Genomic DNA, 24,988 nt, shown 5'->3' on the forward strand with positions numbered 1-24,988 from the left:
TTTTATAGATTTCTCAAATTATAAATTTATATAAATTTTATAGATTTATAAATTTCTCTTAAGTTAAATGTTTAATTATGAAATATAAGTTTAAAAAATATGTAGTTTAAAAAATATAAGTTTAAAAAATATGTAAAGTTTAAAAAATATGTACAGTTTAAAGAAGAATAAAATAAATTCCCATGTATTCACCACCTAGCTTATGACATAGAACCTTTTTTTTAATTAAAAAAATTTTTTTTAACATGTTTATTGGAGCATAATTGCTTTACAATGTTGTGTTAGTTTCTTTGTCAGCACTTTAGAAGCTCATTGCCTCTCCGCAAGAGCATTTCCACCTCCACAGCCTTGAATTGCATGTTTATCATTCCCTTGCTTTTCTTTATATTTTTACCACCTATTCATATATTCATAAAAATGTATTATTTCATTTTGCCTGTTTTTGAACTTTATTACTAATGGAATCATACTGCATTTACTCTTCTGTGCTTATATCTTTTTCCAAATATACTTCTGCGATTCATCCATGTTATTGCATATAATTCTAGCACATCCATTTTCACATCAGTGCCATATTCAACTGTCTGAATATATTACAATTTGTATATTCCACTGATAGTGAACATTTAGCTTGCTTGTTATTCTTTGCTTTTATGGAAATGCTTCTGTGAACATCCTTTTATGTGTATCTTAGTACTTAAGTACAGGCGTTTCTCTGTAAACTGAAACTACTAGATTGAATGACACCTGTTCAGTTTTACCAGGTGATGCCTCACTGTTTTCCAAACAGTTTTCCCCATTTACACTCCCACCAGCAGTGGATGACAGTTCCATCTGATCCGTATCCTCCCCAGGATGTGGTAATGTTTGGCTTCTTATATTTTGTCAACATGCTGGGTGTGAAATTATACCTTACTGTGATTTAAAATTTTATGTCTTTTGGAGTGAGTCAGTTTTCCTGGTCTCTCCTCTATATACATGTTGTTAAAGTTTGATTTTCTCCTGTTTTAAAAAAAATTATGTCTCTTGACTATGAATGAAATTGGGAACCTTTTAATGTGTCTATAGGCTATTTGTGTTTCCTCTTTTGTGAAATGCCTATTAATGTCTTTTGTCTATTAAAAGGTTTTGGGAAGCAATTAGTGATAGTTTAATAGAAACCTCAGTAAACAAAATAAAAGACAGTTATTAATTCTGGACAAAAGTTTTACAAGAAAAGAAAATATCAGTATACTATGTGGCTTAGCTATGAACAGTATTTCTATAATAACTAACATTTATGAAGTACTTATATGCCTGCTTGTAATCACATTTCAGAGCTTACAGTTGAGGAAATTAAGGCAGAAATAACTTGTTAATAATGGTCACAAAGCTTATAATTATTGGAAATAAAATTTAACCTGAGGTAATCTGTACATAGCCATACTGTAAAAATATATATAGTGTTTTTTTAATTAATTAAATTTATTTATTTATTTTTGGCTGCGTTGGGTTTTTGTTGCTGCATGTGGGCTTTCTCTAGTTGTGGCGAGCGGGGGCTACTCTTCATTGTGGTGCACGGGCTTCTCCTTGCAGTGGCTTCTCTTGTTGCAGAGCACTGGCTCTAGGCACGCGGGCTTCAGTAGTTGTGGCATGTGGGCTTAGTAGTTGTGGTTTGTGGGCTCTGGAGCGCAGGCTCAGTAGTTGTGGCGCACGGGCTTAGTTGCTCCGCGGTATGTGGGATCTTCCCGGATCAGGGCTCGAATCCGTGTCCCCTGCATTGGCAGGCAGATTCTTAACCACTGCACCACCAGGAAAGTCTCTATAGTTTGTTTGTTTGTTTGGCTGCATTGGGTCTTTGTTGCTGCGTGGGCTGTTTAGTTGCAGCGAGTGGGGGCTACTCTTCATTGTGGTGTGCGGGCTTCTCATTGCAGTGGCTTTTCTTGTTGCAGAGCATGGGCTCTAGGCATGCGGGCTTCAGTAGTTGTGGCACGAGGGCTCAATAGCTGTGGCTCATGGGTCTAGAGTGCAGGCTCAGTAGTTGTGGCATACGGGCTTAGTAGCTCCGTGGCATGTGGGATCTTCCCGGACCAGGGCTCAAACCCACGTCCCCTGCTTTGGCAGGTGGATTCTTAACCACTGCGCCACCAGTGGAGCCCAGTCCTTATAGTTTTAATAAATAGTTTTAATTTTGGTGAAATCCAAATCTTTTCTTTTATCATTTCTGCTTTTGGTGTTGTATCTAAGAAATTGTTGCTTAACCCAAGATCACAATATTTACTCCTATGTTTTCTTCTTAGAGTTTTATAGTTTTAGCTCTTACATTTAGGTTTGTGATCCATTTTGATTTAATTATGTATATAGTAAGAGGAAAAGGGTCTAGATTCTCATACTTCTGCATGAATACTTTTGCAGTTGTCCTAACTTCATTTGTTGGAAAGACTATTCTTTCCCCAGTGAATTGTCTTGGCCCCTTTGTTGAACCACTATTGATGTAAAGGTTAGAGTTTATTTCTGGACTTTGAATTCTGTTCAGTTAATCTGTATGTCTACTCTCATGCTTGTACTACAGTCTTGATTAGTGTAGCTTTGTAGTGTCCTATTTCCTTTCATTGGAAGCCTTATCAGGATTCAGTAAGGAGGATTCTGTTTATTAGCCTCAAAGCGTAATAATAATAGTAATAATAATAATAATACACCAAGCTAAGTACTTTATGCACATTAGCTTATTTCGTACTGTCAACAGATAATCATCAGTGTGTCAGGCTTTGAGAGTACACTGGTGAACAAATGGAGAACATTCTTGCTCTCATGGATCTCAAACAGTAGCAAATTAGGTGGAGTGACTGAAAGATAATAACAAATACAGGAACAAACTAATTTTAGACAATGACTAGTTCTGTGACAAAAATAGAACAGGCTAATTTGAGGGTAACCAAGGGATAAGAAGACTACTTTAATCCTCATAACAAAGCATGTAAAACTGATGATATAACCCTATCTGACATGAAGAAACTCAGGCCTGGAGAAGTTAAGTGACTTGCCCAAGGTCACACAATTAATAAAGGCAGAAATGGGTTATGAAAACAAATCTTTAGTCTCTAGCAAATGGAAAATTAATTTAGATTTAGAAAGTTTTAAGGGTGGAGTAGCCCCTCATTCTTTTCTTCCTCTTTAAAAATTTTCCTCTTTCTGCTGGAAATAGATTGTTAAAGTCAACATATAGGCCAAGGGTTCTTTTTTTAAAAATTTTCTTGAAGTATAGTTGATTTACAGTGTTGTGTTAATTTCTGCTGTACAGCAGTCACTCAATTATAAATATATATATTTTTTCATATTCTTTTCCATTATGGTTTATCATGAGATATTGAATATAGTTCCCTCTGCTATACAGTAGGACCTTGTTGTTTATCCGTCCTATATATACTAGTTTGCATCTGCTAATCCCAAACTGAAAATCCTTTTCTCCCCCAGGCCCGCACCCTGGACAACCACAAGTCTGTTCTCTATGTTTGTGAGTCTGTTTCTGTTTCATAGATATGTTCATTTGTGTTGTATTTTAGATTCCACATATAAGTGATATCATATGGTATTTGTCTTTCTCTTTCTGACTTACTTTGCTTAGTATGATAATCTCTAGGTCCATCCATGTTGCTGCAAATGACATTATTTCGTTCCTTTTTATGGCTGAGTAATATTCCATTGTATATATGTACCACATCTTCTTTATCCATTCATCTGTCAAGGGACATTTAAGTTGTCTCCATGTCTTGACTATTGTAAATAGTGCTGCTGTGAGCATAGGGGTGCTTGTATCTTTTCATATTATAGTTTTGTCCGGGTATATGCCCAGGAGTGGGATTGCTGGATCATATGGCACTTCTATTTTTACTTTTTTGAGTAATTTCCATACTGTTTTACATAATGACTGTCCCAATTTACATTCCCAGCAACAGTGTAAGAGGGTTCCCTTTCTCCACACCCTCTCCAACATTTATTATTTGTAGACTTTTTAATGATGGCTATTCTCACTGGTGTGAGGTGGTACCTCATTGTAGTTTTAATTTGCTTTTCTCTAATATTAGCGATGATGAGCATCTTTTCATATTAGGCCAAGGGTTCTTAATTTGAGATTCATAGATGGGTTTCTTGAAGCTAGGGAATTGTATACGAAATATATGTGTATGCATTTTTTTCTAGAGTGAGGGTTCATCGGTCATCAGATTCCGAACAGGGTCTATGAGAATAGCAAAGGGTCCATAAACACACTTGATTCATGTGGTTTAGGTAGAAGCCATATTTCCTGTGTGTCTCTTATAGTACTATTTTGTTCCTTGCCTGCCGAACTCCTTCCTCTGTTAGCAGGAGATGGGAGGAAATGATACATTTATTTTGTTAGGTTTGAAATAAACTTTTTTCTGACATCAAAAATTTTGTATACATTTACCTCCCAAAGTAGATTTTTTTTTAATTTTTTTTCTTATTTTTATTTATTTATTTGGTTGTGCTGTGTCTTAGTTGCGGCCAGCAGGCTCGTTAGTTGCGGCATGCGGGCTCCTTAGTTGTGGCATGTGAACTCTTAGTTGCAGCATGCATGTGGGGTCTAGTTCCCTGACCAGGGATCGAACCTGGGCCCCCTGCATTGGGAGCACTGAGTCTTAACCACTGTGTCACCAGCAAAGTCCCCCAAAGTAGATTTTTATTTATAAATTGTTGGACTTAATAATTCATCTGTTAGTTCAGAACTTTAGAACTGACTTTGATTCTACTGTCAGTCATCTTCCAGATCTTGAACATTCCTGAGATTTGTTGATTGCCTTTTTGAAAGTTCTTTCTGTGTTTTCCTCCTTTTAAATTCCATTGTCAGTCTATACTCCCATCTTTTCCTACCCAGGTTATTGCAACATATTTTTTTCCAGAATCAAGTCCATCTTGTACCTCTCACCACATTGATCTTTCTGAAATACTTTAATCTGTGCATTTTATTGGCTGCTCATTTTCTACAATACCATTCAAACCCTATCTGGCCTTTGGGACCCTAACACACAAATAACAGAAAAAGATCATATATTTTGTACTTTATTATTCTTTCTCCACTACCTGCTTTTACTTGTATCAGCTCTTAGTTTTCAAAACTGCTATACTTATTCCCACCTTATTGCATTTATTTTTTTACTTTGTTTTTTAATAGTATCCCTATGACAGGCATCATACCGGCTCCTTATTTGTGCCCTTCTCTCTCCCTGAAATGTCTGCCTTACCCTTCCCTATTTCCCTGCTTCCATCATCAGTCCAAATTCTATTTGTCCTTTAATGCATAGCTTAAATATTATTTTTTCTTTGAAGTCTCTATTTCCCAAGCTGAAAGTAATCTTTATTCCCTCTGAACATTCACAGCACTGCAGCTGTACCTCTTAGGCTATTTAAAGTATTTATCTGTACATTATGTTAGATATTTAGGTATTTGATATTAGCTTCTTGAGAGCAGAGGCATTGTCTCACTAGTTTTATGGTAATCCCAGCATCTCCTACCACCCCACCTCAGTCACAAGCTTGATACATATAATAGGTTCTTGGTGAATAAATCCTTATTTTTAAAGTATAACTTAACCTTGTTATGCTTTTGAAAGTTCTTTTCTTATTTCAGAATTCTTTCATTATGACTCCATGGAGAAAAAAGTCAGTAATTAATTCATTTAAAACAATTATAAGTAGGGAATTCCCTGGTGGTCCAGTGGTTAGGACTCAACGCTTTCACTGCCGTGGCCTGGGTTCAACCCTTTGTTGGGAACTAAGATCCTGCAAGCCACGTGGTGCGGCTAAATAAATAAGTAAATAATAAAATAAAAAATTATAACTAAAAAGAGCCTACACAGGCTGTAATGACCATAAAGTAGCTAGGCATAAAAGAATAAGAAACTATTTTTTAAAAGAACCAAAACTTCATCTCTAAAATACAGAGTATTCTTTCTGACTAGAATATAAAGATATTCTACTTCTTATCTAACCTTGTGCAAAATTTCCTGAAGTCATGGAGTGTATAAACAATTATGTGTTCAAATGCAGATGCTAGGAGTATGCCAGAAAAATCTCCGTGGGAGTAGGAGCAACATTTTGAGGTACAGATTATTGGCTTTGTAACTAAATGGGAATTACTCATATGTTGTATAAGTTGGGTAGTCCCTGAAAATTTTTTTTTAAAATGAAGATTGGAAGTGGAGGCTGTTTTCCTAGGAATGATTGCTGATGGTAGGAAGTAATTTTTCTTTAACTAGTGCCTGGCCAACTTGGAAAGTTTCTGTGGCCTTGGCAAAGTCAGTCATATTTAGACTCTGAAAAGGAGACCTCTGATAATATGCCCTACATAAAGCCTCATTACTTTTCAGAAGTATAAATGAGAGAGGGAGAGACAAAAAAAATCTGAGAATTAATGTAGCATTGGAGTAAAGAACAGAGACTTTGAAGAGTGATGGAACTGGATTTGAGTCCTGTCACTGCCACTTAGTAGTTGTAGAACCTTTGGCAAGTTGCTTTGTATCTCTAAATCTGTTTTTTAATCTGAGAAATGGGGATAAAAACAACTCAAAGTTTTGTCAGAATTAAATAGAATCATGCCTGTAAATTGGCACAGTGACTCACTGTTGCGTACAGTAAATGTTAGGTACTATTACGACGATATCCTAGCTCTAGACATCAAAATTTCATGCATGGATTCTTAGAATCTATTATAATAGGTTTGGCATGCTATGTTATGATTGTTATATGTACTCAGATTTTAGTATATGCATAGATGAGTTTGTGAGTGACATAAGTAGAATTAAGAGTTCTGCTTTTAGAATGAAATTCTGCCATTTGTAGCAATGTGGATGAACCTAGAGAATATTATGCTTAGTGAAATGTCAGACAAAGACAAATACTGTATGGTATCACTTATATATGGAATCTAAAAAATAATACAGATGAATGTATATGCAAAATAGAAACAGACTCACAGATATAGAAAACAAACTAGTGGTTACCAAAGGGGAGCAGGAAGGGGGAGGGACAAATTAGGGGTATGGGATTAACAGATACAAACTACTGTGTATAAAATAAATAAGCAACAAGGATATATTGTATAGCACAGGAAATTATGGCCATTATTTTATAATAACTTATAATGAAGTATAATCTGCAAAAATGCTGAATCATTATGCTGTACACCTGAAACTAATATTGTAAATCAACTATACTTCAATAAAAATAAATAAATAACTGACTGAAAAAAAAAATAGGCCTGCTTTTAGTTTTGCAGTAGGAATTCAAGTACAACCAGCAAACCAAAAAATAGGTCTAGGCTAAAGTAGTTTACTTCCACAGAGGGAGTTTTTCTATCAGAAGATAGGTTTACCCATTTACTGAGCAACTACCAAATGCCAGATGTATTAGATTATTTTAAAGGATATCTCATTTTACTTAGTCATTATAATCCAAGGCAGAAAGAATTTAGATAATTTGAATTTGCCCAAGTCCATACCGCAAGTGTTAGGAATTATAGGGAAATGGTATGAACTGTGAGGAATTTGAACTCCTCTCTCATTCCAAATCATATACTCTACCTTTGTATTTCTAGCACCTCTCTCTCAACTTGGGGAGCTTTAAAAATTATCAGTACCTAGGCCACATCCCAGACCATTTAAATCAATTTCTAGAGGTGAGATCTAAACATCAGTATTTTTAAGAGCTCCCCAGGTGATTTTATTGTTACATGGATTGAGACCTACTGACCTGTTTCAATGCCTATTAGAAGGTAGATATTCAATAAATACTTGACTGTTGAGAGAATACATTCCTTACTGCCCAGCTGCCCCACTGTAATTCTTTCCAGTATTATAGTCAACCTAGAGTGCTTTTGTATTAACTTAAGTTGTTTTTTTAAAAAATTAATTTATTTTATTTATTTATTTTGTCTGTGTTGGGTCTGTGTTGCTGCATGCGGGCTTTCTCTAATTGTGGCAAGTGGGGGCTACTCTTCATTGCAGTGTGCGGGCTTCTCATTGCGGTGGCTTCTCTTGCTGCAGAGCACGGGCTCTAGGCGCGTGGGCTTCAGTAGTTGCAGCATGTGGGCTCAGTAGTTGTAGCTCACGGGCTCTAGAGCACAGGCTCAGTAGTTGTGGCGCACGAGCTTAGTTGCTCCGCGGCATGTGGGATCTTCCCAGACCAGGGATCAAACCCGTGTTCCCTGCACTGGCAGGCAGATTCTCAACCATTGCGCCACCAGGGAAGCCCCTTAACTTAAGTTTTTAAAAGTAGCTTTGTATTATGCTTTGTACATAGTCTCAATTCGGTCCCATAGCATATACAAGAAGTTGTCAGGCAGGAGTTAATGTTTTGCTGCTGATGGAATTCTGAATTTCCTACATTACTGGAAAGAATCTGTGTGGAAATAGAGGAAGACTCAGGGTTTCTTTCTTGTGTTCCATCCAAGGTTGAAGACGTAGGTTGTAAACAGATATTTATCGATTATTTTTGTTTTGTTTCAAAATAATTTAATATAATAATTTAAAATAACAATAATTTAAATAATAATTTAAAATAATACATGGTTCAAAGATCAAAAGATAGAAAGGGATGTACAATGAAAATTGTCCCTCTCACCTCCCAGTCACAGTTCCCCTCCCAGGTTACCATCAGTGTTATATCAGTATTCGTCCAGAGATATTCTAAATATATATAAGCAATTACATTTATGCATATTTCTCATTTTTACTCAAATGGTACTATGTGCATCATGTTTGTTCCTTTGTTTACTTAACAGTGTATCTTATCCATAAATAAGGAATTTTATCAATATATAATCGCTTCCTTCTTTTTACAACGAAATATTATTTCTCTGTGTACCAAAATTTATTTTAATTAGTCACCTGTTGATATTTAGGTTATTTCCAATTTTTCTCTATTACAAGCAATGCTACATTGAATAGATAAGTCATTTCACTTCTGTGTGAGCTTCTCTTCAGATAAATGCCCAGAAATTCAAGGTATTGATATGGACAGTTTGCCTTCTATGAAGCTTATATATTGATTGGTTGGGAAATGACAAAGAAGCATGAAAAAATGTGAAGGATTAAAGGTATGAAGAAGCAATAATGACCAAAAATTATTGTAGCAGGAACAATATTAAAGTGGATTGAGAGGATAGGAATGAGCCTATAGCCAACAACAAGGTGAGAGAACTAGCAGGTTTTGTTGTGTGTATATACACACAATATATTTGTGACTAAAACATACTAATGAATTTCCTAAAATCCTAAAATTTTATATATATTTGAGCTTTTTAAAACAGTTTAATGTAATACTTTGTGTATGAAAACTCTTCATATCTTTTTTTTTTTTTTTTTTTTTTAAAGGATTTTCTTATTTATTTATTTATTTATTTATTTATTTTTGGCTGTGTTGGGTCTTCGGTTCGTGCGAGGGCTTTCTCCAGTTGCGGCAAGCGGGGGCCACTCTTCATCGCGGTGCGGGGACCGCTCTTCATCGCGGTGCGCGGGCCTTTCTCCACCGCGGCCCCTCCCGTCGCGGGGCACAGGCTCCAGACGCGCAGGCTCAGCAATTGTGGCTCACGGGCCCAGCTGCTCCGCGGCATGTGGGATCCTCCCAGACCAGGGCTCGAACCCGTGTCCCCTGCATTAGCAGGCAGATTCACAACCACTGCGCCACCAGGGAAGCCCAACTCTTCATATCTTTACGAGAAAATATCTTGCTATTTTCATTTCAGATTTACGTTTAAGATTTGTTGATGAAGATTTTACCTTTTCATGCATAACTGTTTTTTACTTGAAATCTCTCTCTTTTTTTCCCCTCAGCCCTGGAAGAAAGCGGGACTTTTCTCCTGTTCCGTGGAGTCAGTACTTTGAGTCCATGGAAGATGTAGAAGTAGAGAATGAAACTGGCAAGGATATATCCTTTGTAAAATGGCTTATTCTTTAGTAGGCTTATAACGTTGTCTAAGAAGATTTGTGTAGTTTCTAAAATGTTCTTTATTCCTGCTATTTATTTCATTTTCATTCTCTACCTGTTCCTTGTACAACATGGAATATTTCTTGTAAGACTGTGCCAATATCTTATTTGGCTATAATTGTCTCATGCATGGGGAAGGGATTAAGAATTAAATTCTTAAAACTGATACATCTTTTGAGGGCCCAGGTTTTGAGGGGAAGGTTTCATGAGTCAAGTGAGTTGAACCGGTTTAGCGTCTAGAAACCAGGGACTGTGTCCTCATTAGGGCAAAGGGAATAGTTTTTTTTCCCATTGAAAAAGTGGTCATGGGCATTCCCTGGTGGTCCAGTGGTTAGGACTCAGCACTTTCACTGCGGAGGGCCTGGGTTCAGTCCCTGGTCAGGGAACTAAGATCCCACAAGCCGTGTGGTACGGTCAAAATAAAAAAAAATAATTAAAAAAAAAAGTGGGAAAAAAAACGTGGTCATATTGGCTCCATGCCTCAAAAACAGGTTTGGTGTCTCAGAAACTTCTGCTTGAGTGCCTCTTAGATTTGGAAGTCTGCAGCTGTGCTTATAGCTTGGTGCTGACTGAGTTTTCTGATCCAGTCATTATGACTAAGTAATCAAAAACTTCAATGAGCAAAAGCTTAGATATGTTATCTTTAACTATTCATACACTTTTCGAGTTTACAAGAGTGGCTCAGAGGGTCCAGTCCTACTTCTTCTGCATGGAGGAGGCCATTCTGCCCTTTCTTGGGCTGTGTTCACGGTAAGTAAGCAGTTGATAGTGGAAGTTAATGTTAGTTAGCACAATCATTATTTACTTGGGGATGAATTTGACTAGCCTAACTTTCTTCTGTGCTCACTCACTTAGCTTCATATAAGATGGTTAGGGATGTAAGTCGATTTCAAACATTTATCATCGTAGGCCAAAATCATGTGTTCTTTAAACTAGAAGATTTTAACTGGAGTGAGCTTTAGCACAAGAATTCTTGAGTTTATAAAATGTTCTATATATATTGCACTGGGATGAAGGGGATGGAATTCTCCAAAGTGGGGGACTGTGTCTCAGTGATTTAAGTAATGGATAAGCAGACAGTCTATTTGGGTGCTTTCGATAATGTCTGTCCTTTGTCTCCCTAATAGAGCCTGCTGTAGTACTTAACACATCAAAATGTCCCATATATATTTGGAAAGTGTTCCTTCTTTTTTAAATAATGTTTATATTTTAATGGTACTAGTGAGCTACTAGGAAGTAATATTTGGTTGATGATACCCTGGTCTAGAGTACAGAATATGTGTCTATTTGAATACTGCCAGTTGTAGATCTTCCCAATATTCTTGACTCTGGGGTAAGGTAGCCCATATATAAGGGGAGATACTGTTGAGGAAGATACTGGCAACATTCCTGTCTAAAATGAAATTGTCATCTCTTCTTGTATGTATCAAGCAGATATACATATGTCTTCTACTTACCACTAGTGAGTCTGAAGGACAGAAAGTGGGAGCAAGTGGGAATGCAGCACTATATACCTGGAGCCAGATAGCTGTGGAGTTGAGGAGGGCTCTGAATATATCATTTCGTTCTTGGAAGCAGGGTTATTGGAATTAAGTATAAAGGTGCCTTCTCATGTCTTCTATTAGACCATGAATTCCTTGAGAACAGGGATAATGTCTTACTTCTTTTGTTTCCCAAATTCCTGAAACAGTTCTTGACACATAGGCACTTACTTAACCATTATTAAATTATTGAATGATTTGGCCCTTGTCTTGTTTGCTACTTCCTTTCTCTTACTGTGGAATGTAGCTGTATGATTTGCCCGTAAGTGCTAGACTCTTTCATGTCTGTAGACCTGTGTTATCTGGTAGAAATATAATGTGAGCCACACATGTAATTTTAAATTTCCTAGTAGGGACATTAAATAGGTAAAAAGAAACATGTGAAATGATTTTTAATATATATTTTATTTTACCCATTGTACCCCAAATATTATAATTTCAACAGATAATCAATATAAAAATTACTGTTGAGATATTTCACATTATTTTTTATACTGTCTTTGAAATCCAGTGTGTATTTTATACTTATAACACATATCAGTTTGGACTAGCCACATTTCAAGTCCTTAGTAGCATGGCTTTAGTCATTTACATCCCTCAACTAGATTGTGAGTTTTTTTGGAGGCAAAGACCAGGGTTTATTTATTCTGGGAACATATTGTATACTCAAGGAATATTTTTTGGGTGAACAAGTAACAGCAACATGTGCCTGTTCCTAATGTAGCAACTACAGTATCAATAGTAAACATTTAAAAAGTAGTGAAAATCAGCCTTCAGTCCTTTTCAGTTTTGGTACCTCTGAAGGACCTGGGACCAAGTATGAACTGATTGAAGCCAAGAATTGAATCTGTAGTATCTGCTGATTTCTGTTTCTTTTCCCAGTTAATTCAATTCATGTTAGCAAATATTTATGAATGTATTCTGTATTTCAGGTTTTGTGCTGGGTTACTAAGGACAGAGAAATGAGAGTTCACTCTTTAATAAGATCAGCCAATCAGCAAATACTTAAACCGCTACTTTGTGCCAGGCATTATGCTAGGTGCTATAGATACATTGGAGAATTAAATGTATCCTCTTGTTTTTATATGATGTTTTAAGTCTAATGGGGAAAATAGGAAAAATGGAGATAACACATATATATAGATAATACAGCAAAAATTTTAAGAAGCTTTTATCTCAGACAGACTGGGATTTGAATCTCAACACAACTTAATCTATCATGCTTTAGTTTCTTAATTTGTAAAATGGATATAATACTACCTAGTTAATAGAGTGGTTATGAGAATGAACAAAAGATGTGAGGTTCTTGATGAAGTGCTTGACTCAAGCACTCAGTTGTCAAGACTGCCCTGGTGGTCCTGTGGTTAAGAATCCGCCTTCCAATGCAGGGGATGCAGGTTAGATCCCTGGTCAGGGAACTAACATCCCACATGCCACAGGGCAACTAAGCCCACACACTCTGGAGCCAGCGCGCCACAACTAAGACCCGACGCGGCCAAATAAATAAATATTTTTTTAAAAAAGCACTCAGTTGTTAGATGAGTTTATAGCATCTGTACAAGATACAAAAGTAACAGAGGAGGGAATTATTAACTCTGATGATGGTTGAGGGGGGAGATTAAAGAAAGTTTCATAAGAGAAGGGACATCTGGGCTTTAAAGACTGAATAGAAGTTAGATTAGTAGAGAGGCATTTCCAGGAGAGATGAGTACAAAGGCAGTGAAGAGTATAACAGTGAAGTATGTTTTGGAAGTTATAAGTAGCTCGAGTATAAAGTATAAGGGTAAGGAGCAGGGAAAGATGTGACTAGAGAGATCACAGGAACAAAATTATGGGAGGGCCTTGTATGCCTGGCTAGGGAATTGCACCCCTATCCTTTAGTTCAGGGTAATAGTAGAGGGAGCTATTTTTTTACACAAAACTTCTCCTGTCCATAAACGTATTTTAGGCATGTCAGAATTAGAGAAGGGGTATGGAAAGTCTGATTTGCTTGAAACAATTGCAGACACACCCAGATTGTAAAGTTCTGGGAAACTGAGCATTATGATACACATCTACCTACTTGTGTAATTGAGTGTCACTGTTTTAGGCAATGGGAAGTCATTGAAGAGCTTTAGAATAATCAGGATGCTAGTATAGATGATGGGTTGGGCAGGAGACACAAATGGAGACAGCAAGACTAGTTAAAAGGCTGTCTCTTTTATTACTTAATTCTAAATATTTGATATCTTATGGAATGTTAGTTTCTTCTCCAAAGGAGAAAGTTTAATTAAAATTTTTTACCACGTAAAAATACTACTTAGAGTAGTACCGTTTTAAGTTACCCAATTCATTTGTGAAGGTAGCATCAGTCTAATACCAAAACCAGGCAATGACTGCAAGAAAACTGTGAGCCAATTTCGGTTATAAAATAGATGCAGAATCCTAAATAAAATAACAGCAGATCGACTCCAGTAGTGTAGTAAAATAGTAATACATTGACCAACTACGTTTTATCCCAGGAATGTGAGAATGGTCCAGCATTAGAAAATCTATCAGTGTAATTAATCTCTCGCCTCATTTGATACGAAAAAAGGACTTGATCAAGTACAACACCGAGTATGTTGAAAACTCTTGGCAATTAGGAATAGATGAAAAACTTTCTTAACTTTATTAAGTTTATATACCAGAAAATTACATAACTATACCTAGTGGTAAAACAGACACTTTTAAAGTCAGAGACAAGATAGGGGTGCTATTTTCAACAGTATACTGCAGCTTCTAGCCAAACAATAAAACAAGAAGGAAAAATGAGTTTTAAAGTTTTGAAAAGAGTGAGGACTGTCATTACTTGTAAATACTGTCTCTCTAGAAAACCAAAGAAAATCAACTGGCAAACTACTAGCGAAGCCATAGTTTACAAAGTAAATATAAAAAAATCTACTTCTCCTAAATATTAGCACTTACTAGATTTGGAAATATAAGAGGAAAAATTATTCTATCCATAAAAGTGACAAAACTATAAAATAACTGGGAATAAGTCTTTTTTTTTAACTTATAAGACATTTATGGAGGAAATAATACAGAAGAATATAAAGGAAAACCTGAATAGAGAAATAAATCATGTTCCTGTATGAATCTGACTAACTCCCCTAAATCTCAATGGGATTTTTCATGAGACTCTAAAATTCACACAGAATAAATGCCCAGTGATTGCTGAGATAATTTTGAAAAAGAGCAAGAGGGAAGGGACTTGTCCTCTCATATATCAGAACATATTCTAAAACTCTATCAATAGTATGGTTATTGGCAGAAAGAATCAAGAAATAGGCCCATGTTAAAAAATAAGTTAATATAAAAAAACCCAAATGGATTAAACTACTGAATTTAAAAAACAAACTGTAAGAACATTCATATATGACCTTGGAGCATCCAGAAGAAGAAAAAGCCATAAAAGAAAGGCTGATAAATTCAACTTTACCAAAATGAAAAACTCCTAGACAAGATATCTTAAAATTAAAACACAAGCTATGTGCTAGGTAAAAAGTATTTGAAATATGTGCAATATAAATAACAGACAAAGGGTTAACAGTTTCATTATATTAAAAAAAACTCCCGGGACTTCCCTGGTGGTCCAGTGGTTAAGAATCCGCCTTCCAATGCAGGGGACATGGGTTTGATCCCTGGTCGGGGAACTAAGATCCCACACGCTGTGGGGCAACTAAGCCTGTGCGCTCTAGAGCTCGCATGCCACAACTAGAGAGCCCGCGAGCCCACGTGCTCTGGAGCCCACACGCTGCAACTACTGTGCCCGCATGCTCTGGAGCCCGTGTGCCACAACTAGAGCGCCCGCACGCTGCAACTCCTGAGCCCGCGCTCTCTAGAGCCTGCGCGCCACAACTAGAGAGAAGCCCGTGCGTCGCAATGAAGAGCCTGCGCACCACAAGGAAGACCCCACACAGCCAAATAAATAAACATTAAAAAAAAAAAAACGCTCCGAAAAAGCAGTAAGAAAAAGATAATCCAGTAGAAAAATGAGCAAGAGATATGAAGTGGCAGTTCACAGAAGAGGAAATATAAATAACTGATAAACTTATAAAAATGGGTCTACCTTACTATTTTTTTTAACGTTTTTATGGGAGTATAATTGCTTTACTATGGTGTGTTAGTTTCTGCTGTATAACAAAGTGAATCAGTTATATATATACATATATCCCCGTATCTCTACCTTACTATTAATGAGTAAAATATAAACTAAAATAAAAGAATACCACTTTTCACTTATCAGATTAGCCAACATTATAAAGTTTGAGGATTTTATGTGTTTGTAAGGCTACCTATTTCTCCACACCTTCAGCAATACCTCTCAGAACCTGTTTTGTCAGCAACAAAATTTGGGCTAATATTTTCCCAGCCTACTTCTCAGGGAGATAATTTAGTGAGATAATAAAGTGATACAGAATACCCAGATCTAACTTCCAGTCTTGACTCTTATTCTCTAGTCTAGAGCTAGGCTAAACTTTGTAAATTAGAATCACTTGGGGAACTCTAAAATGCGTTGATATCCTGGACCCCTACCCAGATCACTTAAATCAGAATTTCTGGTGGGTTAGTACCTGGGGAGCAGTATTTCCTGAAGCTCCTTATGTGATTCTGTTATGCAGCCAGGGTTGTGAACCACATGGAATCAGGCTGTTTGGATTTTAATTTTGGCCTCACCACTTACTAGCTGTTTGACCCTGGGCAAGTTACCAAACCTCTCTGTAAAATGTTCTCACTTGTAACATGATGAAAATTGTATCTAAATAAAAGAGTTGTGAGGAGAAAGTTAGATAATTCATTTGAAGTGATTAGATTGGTGCCTGATACATAGTAAGATTTAATAAAAATTACGTGCTACTGTTATTGCTAACACCGCAACTTCTATTGAGAAAATGGTTGGATAAGTCTAGTTCTTAAATAGCTGCTTTTTACTCAACCATTCCAGAAGTGGCAAAGTTGTACTATTTGAAGCGAGATCTAGAGTGGCTACCCACCATAGACATGCTCTCACAATTTTCTATAAAATTTATTACTTTCTGAATTTACTTTGCTCATTTATTGATTTCTAGTCTTCCTCCACCAAACTAGAATGTAAACGTCATGGGAGCAGGAACACTGACTGTCTCTTTCATACTGTAACCCCATTACTCAGTTGGTGCCAGACTTTTAGCAGATGTACTTTAGATTTGTTAAATAAGTGAGTGAAAAATCTGTTTTTAGTATTATTGTCAGTGTTTTCTGACAGGCACATAAGATTGTGAATTCTTGCTTTCAAGTTAAAATTGGAATTGACATTTACTGCCTTCAATTGAATATTTTGTTGCTGTTTTCTGGACCTAGTTTCACCTTTTTTTTTTAAATGTAGAGCAATCACGCAAATTTGACACTATCTTTGCCACTTAATTTTATTTCCAAAATACAGATTTGTTTTCGGCATTAAAAGCTTTAGTACCACCATAATGCATTAAATAACTCCCGTAAATTAGCTGTCAGGAGCAAATAGCAAAGTATATTAGAATTTTAGTCCTTTGTTCTCTTTAAAGATATTCATTAGTTAGAGTAATGGAAGTAGAAACAGACTTGATTTTCTAGGTGATTTTTAAAATATGATTAAATACACTGACAATGAATTATCTGGAAAAGAAATAAAGAAAACAATCCCATTTACAATAGCATCAAAAAATAAAATGCTTAGGAATAAATTTAACCAAGGAGGGGAAAGATCTGTACATTGAAAATTATAAGACATTGATGAAAGAAATTGAAGAAGACACAAACAAATAGAAAGATAGCCCATGTTCATGGATCATGAGAATATTGTTAAAATGTCTGTACTACCCAAAACCATCTACAGATTCAATGCGATCCCTTTCAAAATTCTAATGACATTTTTCACAGAAATAGAAAAAACAATCCTAACATTTCTGTGGAACAACAAAAGACCCCAGGTAGCCAAAGCAATCCTGAGAAAGAACAAAGCTAGAGACAACACAATTCCTGATTTCAAACTTTATTACAAAGTTATAGTAGTCAAAATAATATTGTACTGGCATGAAAATAGAAACATAGGCCAATGGAACAGAATTGAAACTTCAGGGATAAACCCACACATATACAATCAACTAACAATTGACAAGGGATCCAAGACGACTCAATGAGGAAAAGATAATCTCTAAGATAAATGGTGTTGGGAAAACTGAATAACTCCATGCAGAAGAATGAAATTAGACCCCTATCTTACATCACTCACAAAAATTACCTTGAAATGGATTAAAGACTTAAATGTAAGACCTGAACCTATAAAACTACTGGAAGAAAACAAGGAGAAAGCCCTGTGGCAGTGATTTTTAGATATGGCACCAAAAGTGCAAGCAACAAAAGCAGTAATAAACAAGTTGGGACTACATCAAACTAAAAAGCTTCTGCACAGAAAGAAAAAAGAAAGAAAAAAGAAAAAGTCAGCAAAATAAAAATGCAGCCTACAGGGCTTCCCTGGTGGCGCAGTGGTTGAGAATCTGCCTGCCAATGCAGGGGACACGGGTTCGGGCCCTGGTCTGGGAGGATCCCACATGCCGCGGAGCGACTGGGCCTGTGGGCCACAATTGCTGAGCCTGCGCGTCTGGAGCTTGTGCTCCGCAACAAGAGAGGCCGCGATAGTGAGAGGCCCGCGCACCGCGATGAAGAGTGGCCCCCACTTGCCGCAATTAGAGGAAGCCCTCGCACAGAAATGAAGACCCAACACAGCCACAAATAAATAAATAAAACTAAATTAAATTAAAAAAAAAAAAAAGTTTAAAAAAAAAAATGCAGCCTACAGAATGGGAGAAAATATTTGCAAACCATTTATCTGATAAGGGATTAATATCCAAAATATATAAGGCACTCATACAATTCAATAGCAAAAAAAAACCAATCCAATTTAAAAGTGGACACAAGACTTGAATAGACGTTTTTCCAAAGAAGACATACAAATGGCCACCAGGTGCATGAAAAGATGGTCACTATCACTAATCATCAGGAAAATGCAAATCAAAACCACAATGAGATATCACCTCACACCTATTAAAATGGCTATTAAAAAGGCAAGAAAGAAGTGTTGATGAGCCTGTAGAGAAAAAGGAACCCTTCTGCACTGTTGATGGGAATGTAAATTGGTATAGCCAAACTATGGAAAACAGTATGGAGTTTCTTCAAAAAATTAAAAATAGAACTCCCATAAGATCCAGCAATTCCACTTCTGTATATCCGAAGGAAATGAAAAAAATGATCTTGAAGAGATACCTGCACCTCCATGTTCACAGCAGTGTCATTTGCAATAACCACAACATGGAAACAACCTAAGCATCAATCAGTGGATGAATGGATAAAGAAAATGTCACACACACACATACACACACACACTGGAATATTCAGCCATGAAAAAGGGAATCCTGCCTTTTGCAATAACATGGACCTTGAGGGCATTATGCTAGGTGAAATAAGATAGAGAAAGACAAATAATGTTATTGTGGAATTTAAAATGTATATGTGGAATCTAAAAACGCTGAATTCATGAAATAGAGATTAGAATGGTGGTTGTCAAGGGCTGGGAGGTGGGGGAAATGGGGAGATGTCGGTGAAAGGGTACAAACTCCCAGCTATAAGATGAATTAGTTCTGGGGATCTAATGCACAGGATGGTGACTGTAATTAATTATACAGTATTAATACTTGAAAGTTGTTAAGAGAGTAGATCTTAAATGTTGTGTCCACACACACACACACACACACACAAATGGTAATTATGTGAGGGGATGGAGATTATTGTGGTAACCATTTTGCATATACACATATATCAAATTATCCCATTGAACACCTTAAACTTACATATGTTATAAATCAATAATATTTTGACAGAGCTGGGGAAAATGATCATAGGAAATATCCAAAGAGATGACATACGGATGGCAAATCAGAGGAGTTTTTTCTCCTCTCATTAATTTTCTAAATGTTCAACATTTTTATAATGTGAATATATTCAAAATATGTTTAATCAGTTAAAAATAAAATGAGGGGAAAATGTGATTTAAGAGCTCTGATTTGTTTCATGGTATACATTGACTGTTAGGTTAGTAACTTACCTTGATTCTGGTCTTATTTTTGCTACTAGTTGCATGACCCTGAGCAAATAATTTCCTTTCTCTTGACTTCAGTTTCCTCATTCATAAAATGTAAGAGTTAGCCTAGTTTTCCTATCTTATTCTTAAAAGTTAAAAAAGTGTTGATGACATTTACTAACACTAATTGTGATATATTATTGTCAAAGAAGCTAGTTCATTTGAGGAAGAAGATCCTCAATTATTTCAGGTTTGTTTAAACCTCTGAAATTATACTTCCTCATGATATTATGATTTCTTTTTCAATATATTTTTGTTTAACTGGTACAAACTTATGTGTACTCCTTCTCTGGCTTAAGTGAATCTTTGGTAGATTTCATGGCTTGTGCTGCTTTCAAGGTTATTTCATGATCTGAGTGTCACATTTGTGTGATATCCTGAGCCTAGATATAAACTGACTCATGGTCCTTATCTAGAGAATTTCCCTTCCAGATTAGGGAAAAGATAACCAGTGAGTATGGATGAAAATCATAAGTAATAGCAGAGCTCAGAGGGTCATTGTATAAAGGTGCTTATTCTGTTTTATGAAAAGCTAGGAAGAGTTAAGTTTTAAAGAGGGATTTAGGTGGAGAAAGCTATATTTTGAAGTTGGGATATAACCATAATATGCACACAAAAAGCAGAGAATCATTATTTTTAAAATTTTGCTTTAAAGTGGAAAGTCTCTTGATTCTCTTGAGATCCTTGAATTCTGATGGCAGTTCATCCGACAGAGTTATTGGTAATGGGGAAAGGTTTGCTAACCCAGATGTATCTGAATACTTTTCCTTTTCCTCTTCCTCCTAGGCAGCAATCATTAGTAGGGTTCAATGTAGGATTGTGGCTTTGGATCTTCGAGGTCATGGTGAGTGAAGTTCTTAATTAGTCACTGATTCAATGATATATTTGCCAAGCCCTTTGAATAGTGTTAAATATTACAGATTTCATTGTGTCCTGGGCTGTTCCATTTGTGCATTTGGAGGGAAGTCCTAGCTTTCAGTTTTCATAAATATTTTTATACACACACATATATATATATTGTTGTTTAGCTAAGAAAATGTCCACTAACGTAACCAAATTCTGATGCTGGTGATGTATGAGGAATGTGGAAAAATCTTTGCTACTGTAATTATCCTTCTTCAGATGGCCAACTATAAAGATATGTCTGTAACAGAAAATCCTTGCTATGCCCATCATATACCATTATAAAATTCCAATTTCATTATCCCAAGGTGAGATTTTTTGAAAGCAAGTACTCTTGCTTTTATGATTTATCTTCATGGGAATTTTATTTTTAAAATATTTTCTTTTTAGGTGAAACGAAAGTCAAGAATTCTGAAGACCTGTCTGCAGAAACCATGGCAAAGTAAGTAATCTAATACTGTTTATACAATCACCTGGCTTCCATTACTGTTATAAATAATAGTATATCTTTATCGCTCTCCTGGTGAGATTGTTGAACAACAAATAACACAGAGAAAATTTTACTTCTTTTCTCTTTCCTCTGTATCTGGTGTTTCTTTACTATTTAATATTGAAAGAAACCTCCATCTTCCTTGGTATATTCAATGTGATGGTCATCACTTAAAGCACTTGAAAATTCTTCAAGGCACAGTTTAGTTTGTGTTGGCTTTTGAAGAGTTTTCTTCTGTTGACAGAGTTGAATAAAATCTGAATATCTATTGGGGACCCATGCTTGAAAAGTAGTTGTATACAAAAGGCTCTGTAAGATGTTCTTAAGATATCCTGCCCACATTCTTTGTCAAGCATTATAGTAAGACAAAAACAGGGTATTAAAGAATAACTGATTATACCCTGGGCCTCAAAGTAAAAGATGAGTATAGCACATGCAGTGGCTCTCACACCTGGCCACTCATCAGAATCATCTGAGAAGTGATTAAAGTACAGATGATTTGGCCCTACCCCAGACCTATTGAATTAGTGCCTCTACCAGTGGGTCTGGGCATTTAGATTTTGATAAATTTCTATAAAGGAATCTGATGCAGCCAGTCCCATGACTGGTGTTTGGAGACCACTATTCTATATTGTAAACAGGATTTTTCCAACTACCCTGCTTTTAATACGTACTCTCTCATGTGCTTAATGCATGCTCTCTCAAGTGTATTTTTGGCACCAAAAATATCTTGTCCCTTTTTACTTTAGCAGCTTTAATCCATGAGTAAACTATTTTTCCTTCAGAACCCAGTCATATGACCATAATTGTATTGTTATAGTAGGTGTTATTTATGTATTGTATAGTAGGTACTATTTATGTGCTTCATTAAGTGTAAATTAAACATTTGTTAAGAATAAATTAATTATTTTAATTAGTCTGTAGTGTAAATATTATCACTTTTTTTACCAATGAGAAAACTGGCTCGGATGGGGTGAATAACTGCATGAGGTCACACAGTTAATAGACCAGAATTGTGATCATTCAACCATAGTGCTTGGCAGAGAGAGAGAAACAACACTGTGGGAGGACCATTCCACTCAATGAACATGTGCTTGAGAAACCATGAAAAGAGAGCCAAGAATCTGCTCCCTCAATTGTTCCTTTGTAATGTGAGAACAATAAAGCCCCAAAATAATCAAGCTTGTTAGTGATACCTATAGAAAGATTTGTGAATAATTTTTAAAGCATTTCTTGACTGTTGACAAAAAAGTGAAATACATCATCTAAGTGGCCAGGCAGCCAGACAAGGGTGATGATGGCTTGACTGACATTCAAGAAGAAATTAAAGAATTAATTGATGACCTTAAGGAAACATTGCCTAATAATGTATCAGTCTGGGACAATCAGGAGAGAGAAACCACATAGTAATTTAAGCAAGGAAAGTTTAATATAAAGATTTGTTAACTGTAACACGGGATTGGAGTAATGAGGAATTGGCTAGTAAGAAGTAAAGAATACAGGGTTAATTAACTTGATTGTGGGAATCATGTCACGGTGTATACTTATGTCAAATCATCACACTATACTTTAAATATATTACAATTTTACTTATCAGTTATATCTCAGAAAGCTGGAAAAAAACTTGAAAAACAGAGAGAAGACTAGGAATAGCAGATGTAAGAAGCAGCCACTTCATATTTCCCCTCAGACTGAGATGGAACCTGAGTGGAAGAGGTTGAGATCCAGACCTTGTTGGAGAGGGCACAATGGTGGCTTACTGAAGGCAGAGAAGTCACTTGGATACTATGTTACATGGCAGAACTTGTCAGAAATCTGACCTTTAGGGTGCAGGAGAAGCTGTTCACAGGGAGGTATCTCACCAGTGGCACTTTGCAACAAAAATATTGGGGGTGTTCCAGAGATCTGCTGTACAACATAATGTCTACAGTTTGTTTTTTTTTTTAATTTTATTTATTTAATTTATTTATTTTTGGCTGCTTTGGGTCTTTGTTGCTGCTTTCTCTAGTTGCAGTGAGCGGGGGCTACTCTTCGTTGTGGTGCGAGTGCTTCTCATTGTGGTGGCTTCTCTTGTTGCAGAGCTGGCTCTAGGTGCATGGGCTTCAGTAGTTGTGGCGCACGGGCTCAGTAGCTGTGGCTTGCAGGCTCTAGAGCACAAGCTCAGTAGTTGTGGCGCACGGGCTTAGCTGCTCTGCGGCATGTGGGATCTTCCTGGACCAGGGCTCAATCCCATGTCCCCTGCATTGGCAGGCGGATTCTTAACCACTGCACCACCGGGACGTCCCCATAATGCCTATAGTTAATGATAAGATACTGTGTACTTAAAAGTTTGTTAAGAGGGTAGATCTCATGTTAAGTGTTTTTACCATGCATACACACACCGCCCCCCCCCCACACAAACACAAAAGAAATGCAAGGACTCTTTTGGAGGTGACGGATGTGTTTATTTCCTTGATCGTGGTTATGGTGACAAGAGTGTATATATATACCCAAACTTACCAAATTGTATATATTAATTATGCACTGTTTTTAAAATAAATTTATTTACTTATTTAATTTTGGGCTGTGTTGGGTCTTTGTTGCTGCACGTGGGCTTTCTCTAGTTGTGGTGAGCGGGGGCTACTCTTCGTTGTAGTGCATGGGCTTCTTATTGCGGTGGCTTCTCTTGTTGTGGAGCACGGGCTCTAGGCACGCGGGCTTCAGTAGTTGTGGTGCACGGGCTTAGTTGCTCCGCGGCATGTGGGGTCTTCCCGGCCCAGGGCTTGAACCCGTGTCCCCTGCATTGGCAGGAGGATTCTTAACCACTTTGCCACCAGGGAAGTCCCAATTATGCACCATTTTTAATATACCAATTATACTTCAATGAAGCTAGAAGGGACCAACAAACACATGAAAGGATGCTCAATATCACTAATCATTAGAGAAATGCAAATCAAAACTACAATGAGGTAAGACCTCACACCAGTCAGAATGGCCATCATCAAAAAATCTACAAACAATAAATGCTGGAGAGGGTGTGGAGAAAAGGGAACCCTCTTACATTGTTGGTGGGAATGTCAATTGATACAGCCACTATGGAGAACAGTATGGAAGTTTCTTAAAAAAACTAAAGATAGAACTACCATATGACCCAGCAATCCCACTACTGGGCATATACCCTGAGAAAATCATAATTCAAAAAGAGACATTTACCACAGTGTTCACTGCAGCACTGTTTACAACAGCCAGGACATGGAAGCAACCTAAGTGTCCATCGACAGATGAATGGATAAAGAAGATGTGGCACATATATACAATGGACTATTACTCAGCCATAAAAAGAAATGAAATGGAGGTATTTGTAGTGAGGTGGATGGAGTTACAGTCTGTCATACAGAGTGAAGTAAGTCAGAAAGAGAAAAATAAATACCATATGCTAACACATATATATGGAATCTCAAAAAAAAAAAAAATGGTTCTGAAGAACCTAGGGGTAGGACCGAAATAAAGACGCAGACATAGAGAATGGACTTGAGGACACAGGGAGTGGGGAGGGTAAGCTGGGACGAAGTGAGACAGTGGCATGGACATATATACACTACCAAATGTAAAATAGGTAGCTAGTGGGAAGCAGCCACATAGCACAGGGAGATCAGCTTGGTGCTTTGTGACCACCTAGAGGGGTGGGATAGGGAGGATGGGAGGGAGACCCAAGAGGGGGGAGATATGGGGATATATGCATATGTATAGCTGATTCACTTTGTTATACAGCAGAAACTAACACAACATTGTAAGGCAATTATACTCCAAGAAAGATGTTAAAAAAAAAAAAAAGACATTTTGCTAAACGTTAGAAAAAAAAAAAGATGTTAAAAAAAACAAAAACAAAGATGAACCTCCCATTAGGTTCGAACAGCT

At 36.7% G+C, this 24,988-nt stretch overlaps 1 protein-coding gene across 2 annotated transcripts in view; it reads left to right on the forward strand.

The window, feature by feature from the left end:
* PPME1 (protein phosphatase methylesterase 1) overlaps positions 1 to 24,988 on the forward strand; it is a 72,482-nt gene that overhangs the window by 25,744 nt on the left and 21,750 nt on the right. Inside the window, exons 2-6 of one of the 2 annotated variants that reach the window (XM_057553924.1) lie at positions 6,046 to 6,098; positions 9,828 to 9,921; positions 10,639 to 10,731; positions 20,485 to 20,542; positions 20,992 to 21,043. In XM_057553924.1, the coding sequence (XP_057409907.1) occupies positions 6,046 to 6,098; positions 9,828 to 9,921; positions 10,639 to 10,731; positions 20,485 to 20,542; positions 20,992 to 21,043 (350 nt within the window). The remainder of the gene's footprint in view (positions 1 to 6,045; positions 6,099 to 9,827; positions 9,922 to 10,638; positions 10,732 to 20,484; positions 20,543 to 20,991; positions 21,044 to 24,988) is intronic. The other variant, XM_057553922.1, reaches the window with a different exon arrangement.

The sequence above is a fragment of the Balaenoptera acutorostrata genome, chromosome 9 (genome assembly GCF_949987535.1).
Source record: "Balaenoptera acutorostrata chromosome 9, mBalAcu1.1, whole genome shotgun sequence".
Lineage (NCBI taxonomy): Eukaryota > Metazoa > Chordata > Mammalia > Artiodactyla > Balaenopteridae > Balaenoptera > Balaenoptera acutorostrata.